Source organism: Ascaphus truei, chromosome 1, assembly GCF_040206685.1.
Source record: "Ascaphus truei isolate aAscTru1 chromosome 1, aAscTru1.hap1, whole genome shotgun sequence".
Taxonomy (NCBI): Eukaryota; Metazoa; Chordata; class Amphibia; order Anura; family Ascaphidae; genus Ascaphus; species Ascaphus truei.
Genome location: NC_134483.1, coordinates 140,287,753 through 140,306,943, shown reverse-complemented (window position 1 = coordinate 140,306,943; position 19,191 = coordinate 140,287,753). Strand labels below are relative to the sequence as shown.

General features: G+C 41.7%; 1 protein-coding gene across 2 annotated transcripts in view; it reads left to right on the top strand.

Moving 5' to 3' along the window:
- The window catches only part of PLPPR1 (phospholipid phosphatase related 1), a 235,138-nt gene that overhangs the window by 165,348 nt on the left and 50,599 nt on the right, over positions 1-19,191 (top strand). For both annotated transcript variants that reach the window (XM_075595309.1, XM_075595318.1), the window contains exon 3: positions 17,830-18,018. In XM_075595309.1, the coding sequence (XP_075451424.1) occupies positions 17,830-18,018 (189 nt within the window). The remainder of the gene's footprint in view (positions 1-17,829; positions 18,019-19,191) is intronic.

Genomic DNA, 19,191 nt, shown 5'->3' with positions numbered 1-19,191 from the left:
TACATGTTTCCAAAGCTGGCATAAATCTATTTCTTGCGACTGTGAATAGTCCCCTCCTGGTGGTTTCTCTCTTTCAGCGAGTAGGTCACCTAAAAGACGCATATTCATGAGATCTAGGTGATCGTAATTCTCCAAAGATGTATTCATATTTAGGCGCTTCTGTCGTCTACTATGAAATTTAGGTAGGAGTAATTTTCTTGAAAAATGATTAAGATCTTTAATGCATTCAAATTTGTCTGGGGCATTAGTAGGACAAAAGGACATCCCTTTTGATAGGACCTTGATATGTGCTGGACTCAAGGTCTTATCTGAAAGATTGATTATTTGTGTTATCTCCATTGTCTCCGACCTCCCCTCCTCCTTCTGATATTCTGTGGTTGGTAGCTCCATCGTTCCCAATATCTTAGGAAATTTAGATTTGCCCACTCGCCTAGTCCTCTTCCTCCGGAATTTATATTTGAGGGGGCGAAATGTTCTAAAAAATCCTGAGATGTTTGGTATTGTCTATAATCAGAGGGGGAGTGGAATGACTAGAAGGTCATAATGTGTGCACCTTGCACTATACTAATGTGAAAGGAGGAAAAAACCTAAATGATATAACCTGTGTGATATAGGAACAAAAACTGCAATAAAGTGTATAAGTGGTGCTGGCAGGAAAAAGGTTAATGTTGATCAAAAAGATAAAGAAAAGCTCCCTGTACGCCGCACTAGAGATCACCTATATCTATGTTAAAACTTAATATTTATTAGTAAACAGTTAAAATTTGTTTATTGCAGCAGTAATGTGAACCAAAGTAATTAAAATAATGAAATAAAAACGGAGAGGTGAACTGTGTACCTAATAGAAATGACAGTGTAGAACAAAAACCACTATTGTCAATTAGAGTGTCCCACCACTATATAATTATACTAGAGGTGGTAGTGATTAAGCTACAATATTCTGTCATATGAAACCTACTCCTAGATGGTAGTGAGGGGTGTAACCTGAATTGATATGTACGCTTGGTTTGACAAGTAGATACAGTAATAGATCAGGTATACATACACATTTGTGCCAGACCGTCAGGTTCAATATTTAGTGAGCCTGTGGGTCTGTCATGGTGAACACTAGCAGTTGATGCAAGATCACAAAGTATGTGTCTTGTACTGTGAACCATGAACCATAATAGTTAAGGAGTAGTCAGAGTGTTGTGCTTCCTAATGAAGTCTCCGAAACACTCTGAAAGGAATAGGCAACAGACCTCTCCGATATAGCCAGCGTACTAGGTGGTAACGCTTAGCTTGCCCTACATATGTTTCACCTGTAGTGGCTTCATCGGGGGCAAAGACAGAGTGATTCCCCTGCTTATTTATACACTTTATTGTTACCTTATTGGTTAATGGGTTCCAGGCTCTGATTGGTCCTCAGATAAATGTATCACACCCATACTTCAGAAACAAGAAGGAAAAGGCTCTGATTGGCCCTGTCAAATCACATGGCCAGTCACATATCTGTGTACTTCTAGTCATGTGTGCCAAAGTTCCCTTTCCAATGGTAGCTGGGAGTTGCGTCGCGTCATCAGCGCGCGACATCCCAATGATCTCGGCAAACTGCAGTGTGTTAAATGTCACTCGCTCTAAACTGACGGTATCCAGTGTAGAATAAGCTGTCACGGCATAATGTCATGGGGCTATATTGTATCCCTGAGTTGATATGATTTGGATGATTGCTGCCCGTGATATCTTAAGCCTATTGGTGGGAAGTAGCGTCGCGTCATCAATGCGCGACGTCACCATCAGTGGTGTTTACATTTCAGTCAAGGTTTCTTCCCACGTTATTATGTTTGTGGTGTGGTTGCCATAGCAACCCGCGATGCTCTGTCCTGATTGGTCAGAGATTCCGTCGCGTCATCGAGGCCCGATTTTAGTTTCAACTTTAAAGCTGGATGCCACTGCGATCGATATGCTTTATGGTCAAGTCAGTACATTTAGAAAGTTGTAGATCGCTAGCATGTTACTCCACATATTTGGAATATAGTGTAGTGAGGTGGCAAAAATTGTTATGATGGTGCTTCATAATGCCTTCACTCCCTGGCTGATAAAAATGTCCTGTTGGACAGGGAGGGCTACTAGTCTGCACTCATGTACACTCTACATTTCATGTCAGTGTTTTTCTTACATGTACCAATAAAATGATATAGCTCAATAATGTATTTCTTAATGACCATTTGTGTAATGTGACATCAGTTAGAGCTATTGTTTAAGAACCTTGTAATAGCGTTTGCTGTTCATTTAACATGAAGTATGGGGATGTGTGTTCCAAAGGAATAATGATTGTTGTAGAGGTGAGTTAATAGAAGCAATCAGGGTTGTATCTCAATTAATCGGTATCACAAGCGAATGAATGCATGAATGAGTCGAAAAAGGGGAATGAAAAAGTCAGATCTGTATTTAAAGATCTGTATTAAAGAAAGGGGGTGAAGAGGAAGCCCTCATTCAGACCTGTTGGGGATAAGGTGGAAAGTTGGTATATCCACCGGGACTCTTGTTGTAAGAGAGTTTTGTCCCAGTCTCCTCCTCTCATATTGGTTTTGAGGCAAAAAATGCCTTGAAAGCTTAAGGAGTTAATGTCCCCCCCGTGGTGTCCCCGTACGTGGCATGATACCGGGGTATAAAGCGCATTGCTAATCGACCCAACGTGTTCCAATATGCGTCTGCGGAACTGGCGACCTGTCTTGCCTACATATTGCATCCCGCATTTGCAAGTGATGAGGTAAACTACATGTGTACTCTTGCAGTTTATAAAAAAAATTATTTGGAATTTTTTGTTATTAGAGGTACTTTGGAAGTTTTTGCTTGTATTGATATATGTGCACGCTTTGCATGTTCCACATTTATAGGTACCCGTTGTTTTTTGTGGAAGCCACGTTTGGAATTGTGATTTATTTTGGAAATGGCTGTGGACTAATGAGTCCTTTAAGTTCTTTGATCTTTTTGGCACCATTGTTGGATATGGTTTTAGCACTTCACAAAGATCTTTGTCCTCCAAGAGGATGTGCCAATATTTCCTATAGATGGATTTAATCTTATTCCATTGGGCACTGTAGGTACCTATGTATCTGATTGTTTTATCCATGACCAGTTCCCTTTTTGAGTACAATAGTTTTTCCCTATTGACTTGTTCTGCATTTTTGTAGGCTTTTTTAACATGTGTTTTGCTGTAGCCTCTATTCAGGAATTTTTCCTTCATCGTTTCTGCTTGCCGATGGAAGTCTGCAGAGTTGGAGCAATTCCTCCTAATACGGAGGAACTGGCCCGTCGGGATACCTTTAATTAATGAGGCCGGGTGGTGACTGTCTGCCCTTAAATAGCTGTTTGTTGCTGTTTTTTTTGCGTGTGATACCGTATTTATTGTTCCATCATGATTGATGGAAATTTTTAAATCCAAGAAAACCAGAGATCCTTCACTGATCTCAGATGTTAGGCGTAGGTTATGACTATTCGTATTCAGAGTTTTCACGAAGGTATTAAATAGTTGTTTGCTACCCTTCCATAATATCAGAATATCATCTATATAGCGAATCCACATAGTGATATTATCCGTGAAAATGGTCATGCTCTCATTAAACACACTATTTTCTTCCCACCACCCCAGGTACAGGTTAGCATATGTTGGGGCGCATGTTGTGCCCATTGCAGTTCCCTGTACCTGGAGATAGAGTTTATTATTGAATGTAAAGTGATTGTGTGTTAAGACAAAAGATAGGAGATCACATACAAACTCGTTATGCTTTAGATATCTGATGCCCCGAGTGGAGAGGAAAGAGGCTACTGCCTTTAAACCTACTGGATGCTGGATGCTGGTGTATAGTGACTCAACATCCATGCTACATAAAACGTTATTTGCATCCACTGTAATTCCTTCTAGGCGTTTCAAGACATCACGAGTATCCTGTACATGTGAAGGCAGAGATTTAACAAAAGTTCTCAGTACTTTGTCCACATAGGTGCTTGGGCCCTCAGTGAGATTCCCAATGCCCGATACAATTGGGCGGCCCGGTGGGTGTGTGGAGTTTTTATGCACCTTTGGTAGACTGTAAAAGGTTGCTGTTTTTGGGAATGGGTTATACATGAATTTATGTTCTTGTTTAGATATTACTAGATCTTCTAGTCCTTGATCTAACAGGATTTTGAGTTCTTTCATAAAGATTGGATTCGGATCCTGATCTAGGATTCTGTAACAATTGATGTCACCTAGAAGTCTCAAATTTTCCTTAACATAGTCATCTGTTTTCTCTATATAACTATATTCCCTCCTTTGTCTGAGCTTTTTATTGTGATGTCTTGCCTATCCGATAATTCTTTGAGTGCTGCCCTTTCTTTTTGGTCCATATTTCTCTTTGTGTTTTTCCCCTCTATTACTATGGATTCTATTTCTTTGGACACCATTTTAACGAAAGTTTCAACATTGCTGCATACATCCATTTGGGGAGTGAATTAACTCCTTGGTTTGAGTTTTGTGAATGGGCCTGTTCCCAATGGTCTTTCACTTTCTTCACATAATTCCAAAAGAATATCTAGATTGTCTAGATCAGCTGTACTCATTTCCTCAGAGTCCAAATTTTTGGATCTAGCTAGTTGAATTTTTTTATAATATTTATGCAGCAATAATTTTCTGGCGAATAAATTGGTGTCCTTTATGCAATCGAAATGATCCATATTAGAGGTGGGAGAATATGAGAGGCCTCGTTTCAGGACTTTGATATGCTCTGTGCTTAGTGCAAAATCAGTGAGATTCATAATGAATGTGTCGTGTGAGCGGTCTGGTGCTAGTGATACGTTCCCTTCCTGCTCTTGTTGTAACCTCTGCGTTTGGTTTTTCTTCCTCTCCCCTCCCTTTCCCCTTCTCGTTCGTTTAAATAGAGATCTAGGGTTTCTGATGTTTTGGGGAGACCTAAAAAAGAGGTGGATTCCTGACTAGTTGTTTTGGACCTAGTGGTGATACTTGATCCTATGTCAGATTCCTGAAACCTCCTATGTGTAATTCCTTGGTTACTGGGATTGTCAGTGTCTGAGGATTCCTGATCTGTAGTGGAATCACTCTGAACAGTTGGTTCAGCGTATTTTTTTTGTTTTTTTTGGAATTTATATATAATTCCCTCCTGATAGTCAAGTTTGTCACGAGCAAACTTCCTATGTTTCCTATCTTTTAGGTCTCTTGTAAATTTATCAATATTGGCCTGTAGTTGTAGTTCATATTTTTCAAATTTTTCATTTTTACTCCATACTTCTACTTCCAATAGTGATTTTTTTAGATCTTTTTTTATTATCTCTAGTTTTTCTTTTTCGTGTTTAACTATGAGAGTCATAAGATCTTGTGAACAGGTGGCTAGAATATCCAGCCAAGCCTTTCTAAACTCAGTGTCTTGAATTGAGTGAGAAGGGGCTATATTAGCTCTTAAACCCCTTGGGATAATATTCTGAGCCAGATATGCTTCTAAGCTTGTGATATCCCACCATAGTTTAGACCGATTCCTATAGTTTTTATCTAGGTCTCGGAAGAAATTCTTTATTTCTGATATGTTTTCAGTTTTTTCAGTTTGTACATAGTTACCGCTGAAAACTTTATCAGATTCACTGTGCCATGAATCAAAATCTACTGAGTTAGATAGGAACCCTGTCATTGCACGAGACCAATAGTATGTGCTAAGGTGCGCGAGAAAAGGTTGAAACAACCTTCTCATTCATTCGCTTGTGATACCGATTAATTGAGATACAACCCTGATTGCTTCTATTAACTCACCTCTACAACAATCATTATTCCTTTGGAACACACATCCCCATACTTCATGTTAAAGGAACAGCAAACGCTATTACAAGGTTCTTAAACAATAGCTCTAACTGATGTCACATTACACAAATGGTCATTAAGAAATACATTATTGCGCTATATCATTTTATTGGTACATGTAAGAAAAACACTGACATGAAATGTAGAGTGTACATGAGTGCAGACTAGTAGCCCTCCCTGTCCAACAGGACATTTTTATCAGCCAGGGAGTGAAGGCATTATGAAGCACCATCATAACAATTTTTGCCACCTCACTACACTATATTCCAAATATGTGGGGTAACATGCTAGCGATCTACAACTTTCTAAATGTACTGACTTGACCATAAAGCACATCGATCGCAGTGGCATCCAGCTTTAAAGTTGAAACTAAAATCGGGCCTCGATGACGCGACGGAATCTCTGACCAATCAGGACAGAGCATCGCGGGTTGCTATGGCAACCACACCACAAACATAATAACGTGGGAAGAAACCTTGACTGAAATGTAAACACCACTGATGGTGACGTCGCGCATTGATGACGCGACGCTACTTCCCACCAATAGGCTTAAGATATCACGGGCAGCAATCATCCAAATCATATCAACTCAGGGATACAATATAGCCCCATGACATTATGCCGTGACAGCTTATTCTACACTGGATACCGTCAGTTTAGAGCGAGTGACATTTAACACACTGCAGTTTGCCGAGATCATTGGGATGTCGCGCGCTGATGACGCGACGCAACTCCCAGCTACCATTGGAAAGGGAACTTTGGCACACATGACTAGAAGTACACAGATATGTGACTGGCCATGTGATTTGACAGGGCCAATCAGAGCCTTTTCCTTCTTGTTTCTGAAGTATGGGTGTGATACATTTATCTGAGGACCAATCAGAGCCTGGAACCCATTAACCAATAAGGTAACAATAAAGTGTATAAATAAGCAAGGGAATCACTCTGTCTTTGCCCCGATGAAGCCACTACAGGTGAAACATATGTAGGGCAAGCTAAGCGTTACCACCTAGTACGCTGGCTATATCGGAGAGGTCTGTTGCCTATTCCTTTCAGAGTGTTTCGGAGACTTCATTAGGAAGCACAACACTCTGACTACTCCTTAACTATTATGGTTCATGGTTCACAGTACAAGACACATACTTTGTGATCTTGCATCAACTGCTAGTGTTCACCATGACAGACCCACAGGCTCACTAAATATTGAACCTGACGGTCTGGCACAAATGTGTATGTATACCTGATCTATTACTGTATCTACTTGTCAAACCAAGCGTACATATCAATTCAGGTTACACCCCTCACTACCATCTAGGAGTAGGTTTCATATGACAGAATATTGTAGCTTAATCACTACCACCTCTAGTATAATTATATAGTGGTGGGACACTCTAATTGACAATAGTGGTTTTTGTTCTACACTGTCATTTCTATTAGGTACACAGTTCACCTCTCCGTTTTTATTTCATTATTTTAATTACTTTGGTTCACATTACTGCTGCAATAAACAAATTTTAACTGTTTACTAATAAATATTAAGTTTTAACATAGATATAGGTGATCTCTAGTGCGGCGTACAGGGAGCTTTTCTTTATCTTTTTGTCTATAATCAGTATAATTTTTAGTCTTATGTGGGGCGTCAGTTTCGTTATCACTCGTTTCACATTCAGCGGATGAATCACAGACTTTATCAATTTCTTGTGATTTTGGGGGGTATTGTTTATATCTAAAAATCTTTCCTTCCATGTATCACTTCTTGATACTTTTTTAAACATTTTTTCATTACATGTATGCACTTAGAAGAGTTTAATAAAATGTTATTGTTTCGGTTTTACCCCTCCTGTATTGCTCATGAATAATTAATCAGAACATTAAGATTTTTTATTATCACTACTATTATTTAAGGTAGCGTGCAAGCCATTGGGGCTTCTTTCTGTGGTTTTCTTTGACCATTTGGTGTCGTCGCTGTATATTTCCCATCCACCCCTTACACATTCCTATTCTGGAGTAATAAAGTTGAGCACTTGGTCCTCAATTGTTTTCTTGATTTAAACCAAGAAAGGTAATGTTCCCAATATGGTTATATTTCAAAGTGATCGGTGTATTGGAATTAGGGAAAACCCCAAAAAGGAAAAGGCCTAAATACATGTGTGGCCAGTTTCCCCCTCTGGGCTTCTCTACCCCCTTACCTCAGGGAGCGCTGCGGGGGCGCGGGGCTGCCGGCGGAGGAGTGTGTGGGCACTCGGCAAGTGCTGGTAGTTGCGGGGAAGGTTGCAGGCAGTGCGGGCCTTCAGGATGGCGAGCGGGTCGTCGGAGGCTCCCGGCGGCTCCCTTTGCAGGGACCCGTCATGTTAATTATGCGTGCGCAAACGCAGAAGCCTTGCGCATGCGCAGAAGCAGAATAGCGGCAGCCATAAGACACGCAGGGCTCCGCGAGGGAGTACAATTCCCAGCAGCCCCCGGAGTTGCCAGATCACATGCTGCTAAAGAGCCAATAGGGCTGCCAGGAGTCCCTGCACAGAGTTGGATACATTTGGTGCGCTGCAAGGACCGCGTCAGTCAGAGCTGGGACAAGGGGAGGATAGGGTGTGTGTGCAGGGTGTCTGTGACACTTGCACTAGGTGTGAGACTCCCCTAAGGCCCCAGCTAGGCCCTGACTCCCCTAAGCTTGTGGTTGATGCAGGGACAGGTCCACTGCCCCTGTAGTGCCAAGTGTGAGGGACAAAGCCAGGACGCAGTGGCGACCTGGGAATTTGGTGGTCTGGGACCAGATCACCCCAAAGATAAGAGACCCCTTCATGGTGGAACCCTTCAGCTGGACACCACTCCACGTGGAGGCAGACTCATCACTGATGGCGTGGAACCGGACGGCTTCCCCTCGTCTTCAGTCAGTGCTACTGGGTGCTGGAGTACCCGGCAGGTATCACACCTTCACCTACGAGAGCACCAAATTTAACACGGGTTATGGGTAGCGCTATCGCACACATTGGGTGGGTTGACACCAGGCTAGTTGGGTGCCCAGGGGCACCTCAGTACTTTGGGGTATATCCCATCAGGGTGTGGACACGGTGTTGGAGGGCACTGTGGGGTTACGGCCGTACGTGGCCTATTTGGTGCCGGTGTTATATTGTTATATTGTTATTCCCTTTCTCATATGCATGCAGTCAACTGTTATCTATATCAGTGTGTGTGTTATTACATTGAGTCCTGTGACTGGGTTATCCAACATTGTAGGATCCCGCACAGGTGGAGGCATTGTAACCAGATGGATCAGGTACACCCCAGGCTACCCGCAGCGGAGTTTCAGGCCTCCTGTGAGTCACAGGTAACACACCATACACACAGTAGCAGCCATATCTCCCATAGGGTGGGGGAAAGTGCACTACACATGAAAATGCTGTCAATAGTGCAGCTGTGGAGAAAGATAAAACAATGCAGATTTTGTGTAGGTGAAGCTAAAAATAAACCATATGGGGGACAGCGAGCCGAGCTCCCCTTGTGTTGACAGTAATATTAGTTTATTAATATTTATCAGCCATTCTGGAAGAACAAACTCAGACTGTATCATTTTCTGGGATCTAATAAGTTGGCTATAAGGTTGTTTTTCCTAATACAGCACCTTTCAGATAACAACAATGTACTCCAGTAAAGTCTAGGATATAAAGTATATTGTATTGAATCCTTCGGGTAGTATGGAAAACAATCAGTAATGTAACGGCACTGTTACTTTGCTGATATAAGCAGGGTTTAGCATAAGCTCCCTTTCTTGCCATATACATTCTATGTTGCATTAGATATAATTAAATCAAATTATATCTGCTAATAGTGTATTCCAGCACCGTACAGTGTCTTATGGAATGTCACGGCTTAGTAAACATGGCCTATTATTTCCAATACCTCATAAAACTGTTGATCCAAATGCTGATGGTTGACTTTTTCCCTCCTCAATTGACAATGGAATCTAAGCTGGATATGCCCATTGCCCATGGCACAGCTTCCCTACTCCCGGTAGAGCTAACAGACAATGGTCCTTTTTGTGATGGGTCATTGCCCCCAAAACTATAGATATTGCATAATCGTGACTCTAATGTCAGTGTTATTTTATGTCAATTGCCTCATTGTCAAGTGTTTTGCATTGGCACTGCCAAGCACAGGCTGTAGCACCATCCTGCAGCTCACCATTGAGTATTACCGATTTATCCATGAGAGGACACCAGCACACCTTGTCCCCTAGCACAGGCAGCGCCTCGGCTAGTCCACCAAGGACAAGTGGGGGAAAGTTTATCTCCTGCCGAACAGATCTTCAGTGCATTCCTCAATATAGATTAGAGATGACTTGCCTTTGTAACTATTATAGCATCTTTCAGTTGCACATCATATCAATTGCATATCATACAGTATTTTATTATTTTGGCATTGCATTAATCCAGTTTTTCAACTTTTTTTTTTAATGTGTAACAGTGTCCCCCTCCCCTCCCCCCCCCCCAATCACATATTGGGGCCATTACTGGGTGTTTGTGGTGCATACCTGCTGGTAACAAGAATATATAATTCAGATATCACCGGAGATAGTCCCTGGACAGTCACTACGGGTCTAGGGCAGCCGTCCTAGCTCTTCCCCACCTCCCTAGCAGAGGCAGAGGTATAGAAGAGCACATGGGAAGGCCCCAATCTCAAGCTCCCAGTCGTAACCTGCCTTCCTCATGGGGAACGAAAACCATCCAACTTTAGGGCAGTCCTGCCCCTAAGTACAGCCAGAGGGCGGGTATCCCGTTGGCCCAGCCACAACATGATATGCCACCCCCTGCCGTCACTCAAGCGCAACACCAAGGTTGAAGGGGGGAAACCCCATGATAACTACTGGCAAACCTGTGAACACCAGGGTTTACTGCCAGCCCATTGGGTAGATTTAGTATCCAGGGGGTACCCCGCTACAAATGTTTGTCTTTTTTTAATTATTTTTAGGCATGAATAGTCCTGTCACGTGTCAACTGCTTCTCATTGCTATTCCGGCATTTAAGTTAAAGAAGAGCTTGATTTGCAATTTCTGTGATCAGTTTTTCCTTTAGGGGAATATCACAAATGTCACGTTAATTCTCAGAACAATATAAACCACCTAAAAATATATACAGTAGTTAAATGGCGATGTGGATCTGGCAGTCTAGCACCTCTGTAACAGAGCTAATTCTATCTAGCAATACACCTGCAGTTTCATTTTCATTTGGTGTTTTCTTGCTAAATTATTATTCATAACACACAAAAGAAAAGTTTTGCCGCTGCAGACATAATGGCCCATCAGATTAAGGGGTCCCTGCTGTGTGAGTCCTACCGGGGTCTGCCTTTCTGTAATAAACGCGCAGTAAGAGGCTTGAGCAGTCACTCTAACTGTGCGACTCTCACAAGCGATCGCGGGGGTTTTATTGAATTTTTTTTTCTCAAACATTTTTATTAGGCTTTAATAATTTTTACAGACATTGTAATACAGATCATGCCTAATACAATAAGAAGTTTTTCAGGTTGGAAAGAGACCATTGAAGGTATTCGCTCGAGGTGTGAACGAGCCTCCAGGGCCACTGCTTGGTCTACAGATCCAGATAGAGAGGAAACAGAGTGGGAAAGAGGGAAAGTGGGAAAGAGGGGGAGGGGATGGGAGGAGGGGGGGTAGGGACCCCCTACCCCAGGACGCCGGTCCTTCTTTGTTTCTTTCTAGGGTCTCACCTTTGCTGGTTTTGCTTAATGAAATATGTTTTGTACGGGGTCAATGTATCAACCAAGGTTCCCATATTTTATAGAAGTCCTCTGTTGAGCGTTTAAGAAAGGCCGTCAGCCTTTCCATGAGCATGACTTTGTTTAGTCTTTTTTTTACATTTTGTTTTGTGGGGGGGGGGTTTATTTAATTTTAAACATTACAGTATTGTAGCAGAGGGTCCCCGGAGCTGAACCCCATTGGTTTTAGGTCCGGGGACACCCTAATTCCCCAGGTACAGGCCCCGTTATGGGGTGCCGGTATCTCCTATTATAAGTAATAAGTATAAATGGGACTGCCAGGGACCCCGCTGTGTTAATCCGATGGGCCATTAGTCTGTCTGCAGAAATGTTGCAGCATTATTGGGAGATTGCCCCAGATTTTCCAAGGCAAGCGTTCGAATACTGGTAGAACAAGTATTACAAAAATATATTCTATTTGGCGTTGTGCGCTGTTTCCTTTGTTTCCATTTCTTAGAGTGTGTGGGGTGCTGAGCCACCCCCTGTGTTTATAGCAGCAGACGCCCGTATCAGTTACACGGTTATGTGATATAATTTATTTATTTTCTAAACACTTTCACTGTGGTATTTGTGGTATATTCCTTTCCACTTATTTATAGGGTTCAGTCACTGCACTGTATATATATATTTATAAGGTTAGATAGTAGCGCACAGTATCATTTCTGTTTCGGATACTGGTGGCTGCATCTGTGTGGCATACAAATTTCCAAAATTACAACCTCAATTTAGTGCATTTTTTTAAACATCCAAATAGGGTATAACAGATCACGACAAATAACCTAAAATTTTATTCTTCCCAATTACAATATGCTTAATAGTCGTCCAAAGTCCATAGACCGTGAGAATAAAATCAACATCACTAAATGTATACACGTTACTGTATACTGTAATAGTTGGATTTGTTTGTGAATCTCTACTGACATCTACTGTTATAAGTGCAGTACGTAGTTAGTGCTCAGTATGCTGACAATAATTCCATGCTTCCAACTGATCTTTTTTTATTATTATAAATAGAATATGTTAAAGAAATAATTTTGGGATTGAAGTACAACTCATAACAGAAAAGATTAAATGGCAACTCATTCAACTGGAACAGTAATCACTAATGCCCTCTTGTGCTGGAATTATTACATTACTAAACTACTGTACTTTATAGTGACAACTGTATCAGCAAGCGTTCATTTGCAACTGAAACTTTGGAATTATGCATAAATACAGTATAGGCAACATGTTTGGAAATGCCAAATGAAGGTCATTAATGGTAATTAATGGCCAACATTTTTGTCACCTTCCCAAATTTGAATTCCAGACAATCATAGCTCTGAGTTAAGCAGTTCTCAGATAGGGAAAGAGAGGAGGCTTTAGCAGCCAAAGATTGCATGTGAGAGAGAGAGAGCAGCACAGAAGGAGAAATACTAAAGAGTAGAGATGGGTGAATCTACCCAAAGTCGTTTCCCAGATTATCTCACATATTCAACCCAAAATCTGTTTCACAATGTAAAATCCGCAAACGGATTTGTTCGGTTTTAATCCGCGCGGGTTCATCAAAAACCGCCATTCTATACAACCCGTCGGCGGATTCTTAAGAGTCTGCCAACGGATTGCTTAATATGTGGATTCTACAAATCCATTGACGGGTTGCGGAATCCAGTGAGTGTATTAATAATAACAATGAAAAAATCCACAAAAGCGAATCACACTTTTTGAAATTGATCCGCTGAAATCCATGGATAAAAGGAACCGACCCATCCACTACAGATCTAAATTTACCCCCCAAAATTGCCCATCTCTATTGAGGAGGTAGGAAAGTGTCTATATGATTACACCGTGTTCAGGAAAAAAGGAACACCTTTCATTTTTCATCATATTTTATATATTTCTCGCTCAATCCCCATGAAAATGTGCACAATTGTAGTTCTACTATGTAGATTAAGACTAAATAAGAAGCACAATTTAGAAAAATCAACTGATGTCTATTAAATTGATGTCACTCTATTTTGTCAACAAGTAACAGATACACTGCGGTAGGTCCATGTTCATTAAACGATAAATAGGAAATGCTGCTTCATTGCCATAGCTGATAGCCGCTAAGGCAATGAAGGGGTTAACACACCGTGCCCGCTTTATTGTGGGTAGCGGGGGTGGGTGAAGGGGGTATTTGGCTGTTGGTGTGAGTTTAGGACTTGCAGGGGGTTGCGGGTGCGCCTAACCACTTCACGGCCATAGCAGTTAATACCGCTATGGTCATGAAGGGGTTAACCCCTCCCGCTTCCCCCCTGCAAGCCCTAAACAACCATCATTGGGGCTAATACCCCCTTCACCCACTCCCGCTACCCACAATAAAAAAAATTCACACACAGCAGCAAAAAAAAAAAAAAAATCTAAATAAATAAATACATGAATATAAATAAATAAATTTAAAATACATTTTTATTCATAGTGTAGATGTGCAGGGGGTCTCCGGAGCTGAACCGCGTTGGTTTCAGGTCCGGGGACCCCCTGCTTCCCGAGATACAGGCCCCTTTAGTGGGTGCCTGTATCCCTCTGCTTTGTTTACATGCCGCGGTCACATGATCGGGACCTTTAAATGCAGAGGGATACCGGCACCCCATAAAGGGGCCTGTATCTCGGGGAGCAGGGGGTCCCCGGACCTGAAACCAACGCGGTTCAGCTCCGGACACCCCCTGCACATCTACACTATGAATAAAAATGTATTTTAAATTTATTTATTTATATTCATGTATTTATTTATTTATTTAGATTTTTTTATTTTTTTTTTGGGCGGCTGCTGTGTGTGAATTTTTTTATTGTGGGTAGCGGGGGTGGGTGAAGGGGGTATTAGCCCCAACGATGGTTGTTTAGGGCTTGCGGGGGGGTAGCGGAGGGGTTAACCCCTTCATGACCGTAGCGGTATTAACTGCTACGGCCGTGAAGGGGTTAAGTGCACCCGCAACCCCCCCGCAAGTCCTAAACTCACACCAAGGGCCAAATACCCCCTTCACTCACCCCCGCTACCCACAATAAAGCAGGCACGGTGTGTTAACCCCTTCATTGCCTTAGCGGCTGTCAGCTATGGCAATGAAGCAGCATTTTTGTATTTTAAATAATATTTTGCAGGAGCAGGGGGTCCCCTGAGCTTTGATTTGTGGCTCAGGGAACCCCCTGCTCACTGTACAATATTATTAAAAATACAGTCATGCTGCTTCGTTACCATAGCACATAGCCGCAAAGGTAAGGAACGAGTGTTTATTTATATATGTGTTTTATTCATACTGTAAATGTGCAGAGGGTCTCCGGAGCTGAACCGCTGTGGTTTTAGGTCCGGGGACCCCCTGCTTCCCGAGATACAGGCCCCTTTAGGGGGTGCCGGTATCCCTCTGCTTTGTTTACATGCCGCGGTCACGTGATCGGGACCTTTAAATGCAGAGGGATAACGGCACCCCATAAAGGGGCCTGTATCTCGGGAAGCAGGGGGTCCCCGGACCTGAAACCAGCGCGGTTCAGCTCCGGAGACCCCCTGCACATCTACACTATGAATAAAAATGTATTTTAAATAATTTTTAATGTGCCGATGTTTGCTCAGAGAGAGCAGCGGATCTCTCTCTGCTGCAAACACATCTCGCCAGGGGACAGCCTATAGTATCATTGATGTGCATATACAGTACTGTATGTGTACAGTACTGTATGTTAGGGGTTATAGGGGTTGTTCTTATACAGTATATATATATATATATATATATATATATACTGCATATATATACTGCATTACAATTCATGAATTTATGCCATCTGGCGGACACGCGAAGCATTGCAGCCTAGTAAATCCTGAACCATTATCAATTAACACATCAACCGCGCGTCAGCCAGGCATGACACCTGGCTGGGAACGCGGCATGCTCCGGGTGAACAGTGTCGCATTCCAGGAACAAGCCAGGGACAAACCGGTGATTTGTTAGGATAAAGTGTGCCGCAACAGTATGTATGTATGTATATCATTATTTATATAGCACCAAAAGTGTACTCAGCACTTCTCAAAGAATACAGTACAGGGAATTATAATAATACAATAAGTGCAAAATCAGACAATGTGCCCTCGACAGTGTGGAGAGTCGGCTGACCTGTTACATATGCTGTGGTCTTGCCCACGGATCGCCCCTCTATGGGAAGAAATTAGAGATTGGACTCAGAGGATATTGGGCCTCCCAATTCCCCTGGACCCGTGGCTGTTCTTACTGAATAGACCGCTGGCTGGTTTTATCAAAAGCAAATAATAAACTAATTGGGCATTTTGCCCTGGCGACCCGGTGCGAGATTGTAGCAATATGGAAACTTAATTAGATTCCTTAAATATCCAAGATTCGGAACAGGATTTGGTTTGTCTGCCAGATTGAGAAATTAACGATTCTGGTTAATGACACTGGCATCAATTTTCTAAAAGTCTAGCTGCCTTGGCTGGCCCAGACGGACCTCCCATGGGTGGAGCGTGCCACGATCTGGCTTTGATAGCTCTAAATGCATTCTCCTTTGACTGAAGTGGCTAAATTAGGGATTATCCCATATCTGTGTTTAGACTTCTCAGCACAGGGCAATAAGGCTCGACGTAGGTTGGAAACGTAAGAGGAGATAAGACACGAGGAAGTGCAGACTCTGGATGATCTTACTGGCATGGCTACCCTCCTAGTCCCTCATCCCCCCATGTCCTACCTTCTTACCGACCCCTCCCCCCCATAGCCCCGCCCCCTCCCTTCCCACTTTGTGTTAAGATACGTTTGGTCGTGTTGGAATACAACTGTCTAGTTATATGTCGTCTTGTTATGTCCTGGTCTGTCTTGTATGGTATTGTCCTGTGACCATTACCAACAGATTTTGATACTGATGATGATTTCAGAAGATGTATAAATTTTGATTATGCTCATGCTATGTCATAAATATATCTGAACCTTATTTGAATAAAAATATAAGTTACAAAAAAAAAAGTCAGACAATAGGAAAGGAAATCCCTGACCGAAAAGCTTACAATCTAAGAGGTATGATGTGAGACCAACAGAGACAGCAGATGAGGGAATAAGTACTGTAGATGGCAGTGCTTGGCCACAATTGTTGGAGTGACTGTGGGTGTGGGACAATAGCCATGAGTGCAGGTTATTTGGATGATGATTTGTGAGGCAAGTTTTAAGGTTAGTCAGTATTAAATTAGATAGGTTGAACACCATTAGCAGGGGAAGAGGTGGCAGGGAGGCATGGGTGAGAGCAGGTGTGATATGGTTGGGTCCAGGATTAGGAGAGATATCCCCAGCAGCAGGAAGGAGTAGATAGAGAGAGGGAGTAAATAGAGGATTTGTGGGGGTGCTTTTAATTGAGGGGTAAATAAGTTGTTGGGAAAGAGGTCTATAAATAATGGTGCAGTGTATGGGCACATGCATAGATGGAGGAGAGGAGAGATGAAAAAATGTGTATAGGAGGAGAGTGTAGAAGTTGGAGAGAACATAAACGTTTACAAAGGAGTGAGGAAACAGTAAACAGAAAAAGCAATAGGGAGGGCATAGTGAGATGCCGGAGGAGCATTTAGAAAGTCAAGTTCTCACTATTGTAGTGCGGAGTCCAGATCTTCCCGTAGTCTTCACCTCCAATTCTAACTGCAGTATTAACTCCACAGACACGTTATACAGTATGTGACACTTAAAATGTTACACAGCCATTTATTTGTTTGATTGCCCTTCTAGCCATAAACAAGTAACGTTTTAAAACACAGGCCTGCATTGCCAGGACAAAAAATAACAAACACATGACAGCACCAAAACACATGTAAACACATGTAAGCAATCAAACATATCAGTGCACCAAGACAACAGGAATTCCCCAATATCTTATTTGACTATAATCTTTTGTTTTGCGTTCCTATGTTTAATGTCTAAACCCCATGTTGTCCTTAGCTGCATTGATTAGGCTATCATTAGTGACAGGCATATGCTCTTTGATAAAGTAACTGCTTAAGGCATATATCCCTCTGTGACCCATGCTGAGCCCTAACTTCGATCAGAAGCATTCAATAAAGCTGTTTGCCAAAAGGTTTATGCAACAGATATCACACAGCATATGCAGATAAACCAACACAGCAGCTCCAGTGATGGAAAAGCTGTCTGAGTGATGGGGGGAGTTTTGGTTTATAGGATCTGCTTTCAGGAGAAACTTCTTGTGTTAATCTGTTTTAACTTACCATGCTTTATTTTCAGCTTGTCATCATGGCTGGGACTGTTCTGCTTGCTTACTACTTTGAGTGCACAGATACTTTCCAAGTACACGTCCAAGGTTTCTTCTGCCAAGATGGAAATCTAATGAAACCGTATCCAGGGACTGAGAATGAAAGCTTCATTTCCCCCCTGGTGCTCTACTGTGTGCTGGCATCAACCCCAACAGCTATTGTAAGTCATTGATGTGCTAAATGTTCCTAATACTTTACTGTAGGTGATTGAGGTTGATATTTAGTTATCACAATGGGCCATGTCAGTTAGTGTATGTTCATAAAATATTAGGGACATCAATTTACTATAAATAAAAAAATTATCATAACAAAATTGTTTATTTAACTACAATGACATCTGCCGCTCTATTTAGAAACCGACTTTGAATGATCTAGTAAGTAAATTTTGGGAGGTGACAAATGACATCAGCAGACGGTAGCAAATTTAAAGGGAGTACAATAAAAATCTCAAATAGTACTAGCATGTTTGAGTCCAGACTAAGAAATGCAACAAATAATCCCCAATAGTATAGCTACTTTTTGCCATTATTTGAGAAGGGGTATTAGATCATATTGAAAAACTATGATAGATTGCCATGTGCATTAAGGTACTTGACATTGACAGAAGATTTTCTCCTACTGAAATGACTGTACTTACTGTAAGTTGAATCTGTGTTTTCCAACATAGCAGCAGCACCTATTTCCACTGTTGCTTTTAAAGTAACGGTGGACTCTTGTTTATTACTTTTCTGAAATGTGGGTGGCATTATTTAACTTCACAAATATTGAAATGCTAATTATAAGACAATAATGTAAAATATTTGAAGAAAAAGATCTGCCCCATTTTTTGCAAAAGTTGCCCTAACAATGGATATTGTTATTGTATGCACAAAGTAGAAGAAGCCACTCCAACATATTATCTTATGGAAACCAGTGACTCAGAACTGAGCAGTCAAATAAATTAAGACATTTGGGACTACTGGTCAAAATCTGCTGGGTATAACTGTAGCAGCAAAACTACATCATGTGTATTAAAGAAAATAAATCCCACTGAAAGCCATTGTTTTTTTAATCTGGGCAGGGCAGAATAAGGTAATACCTAATACTAGACAACTTTACAGTTCGTTCCGGTACTATTGTAGTAGTTTATATGTACCTCAAGAACGTCTTTTATAATAGCAAGATTGCAACCAGTACTAACCCCCTGTTTGAGTTACCAAGCTGTAACTGAGGATATTTGTATTCTGTTGTGCATTCTTTCAATATATTTTAGTAATCTCTCGTTACCTTACATAACATGATGGCCCTCCTTTATTCTTCTGTATTCTGTCATAATATGCCTCCTGACACTAGA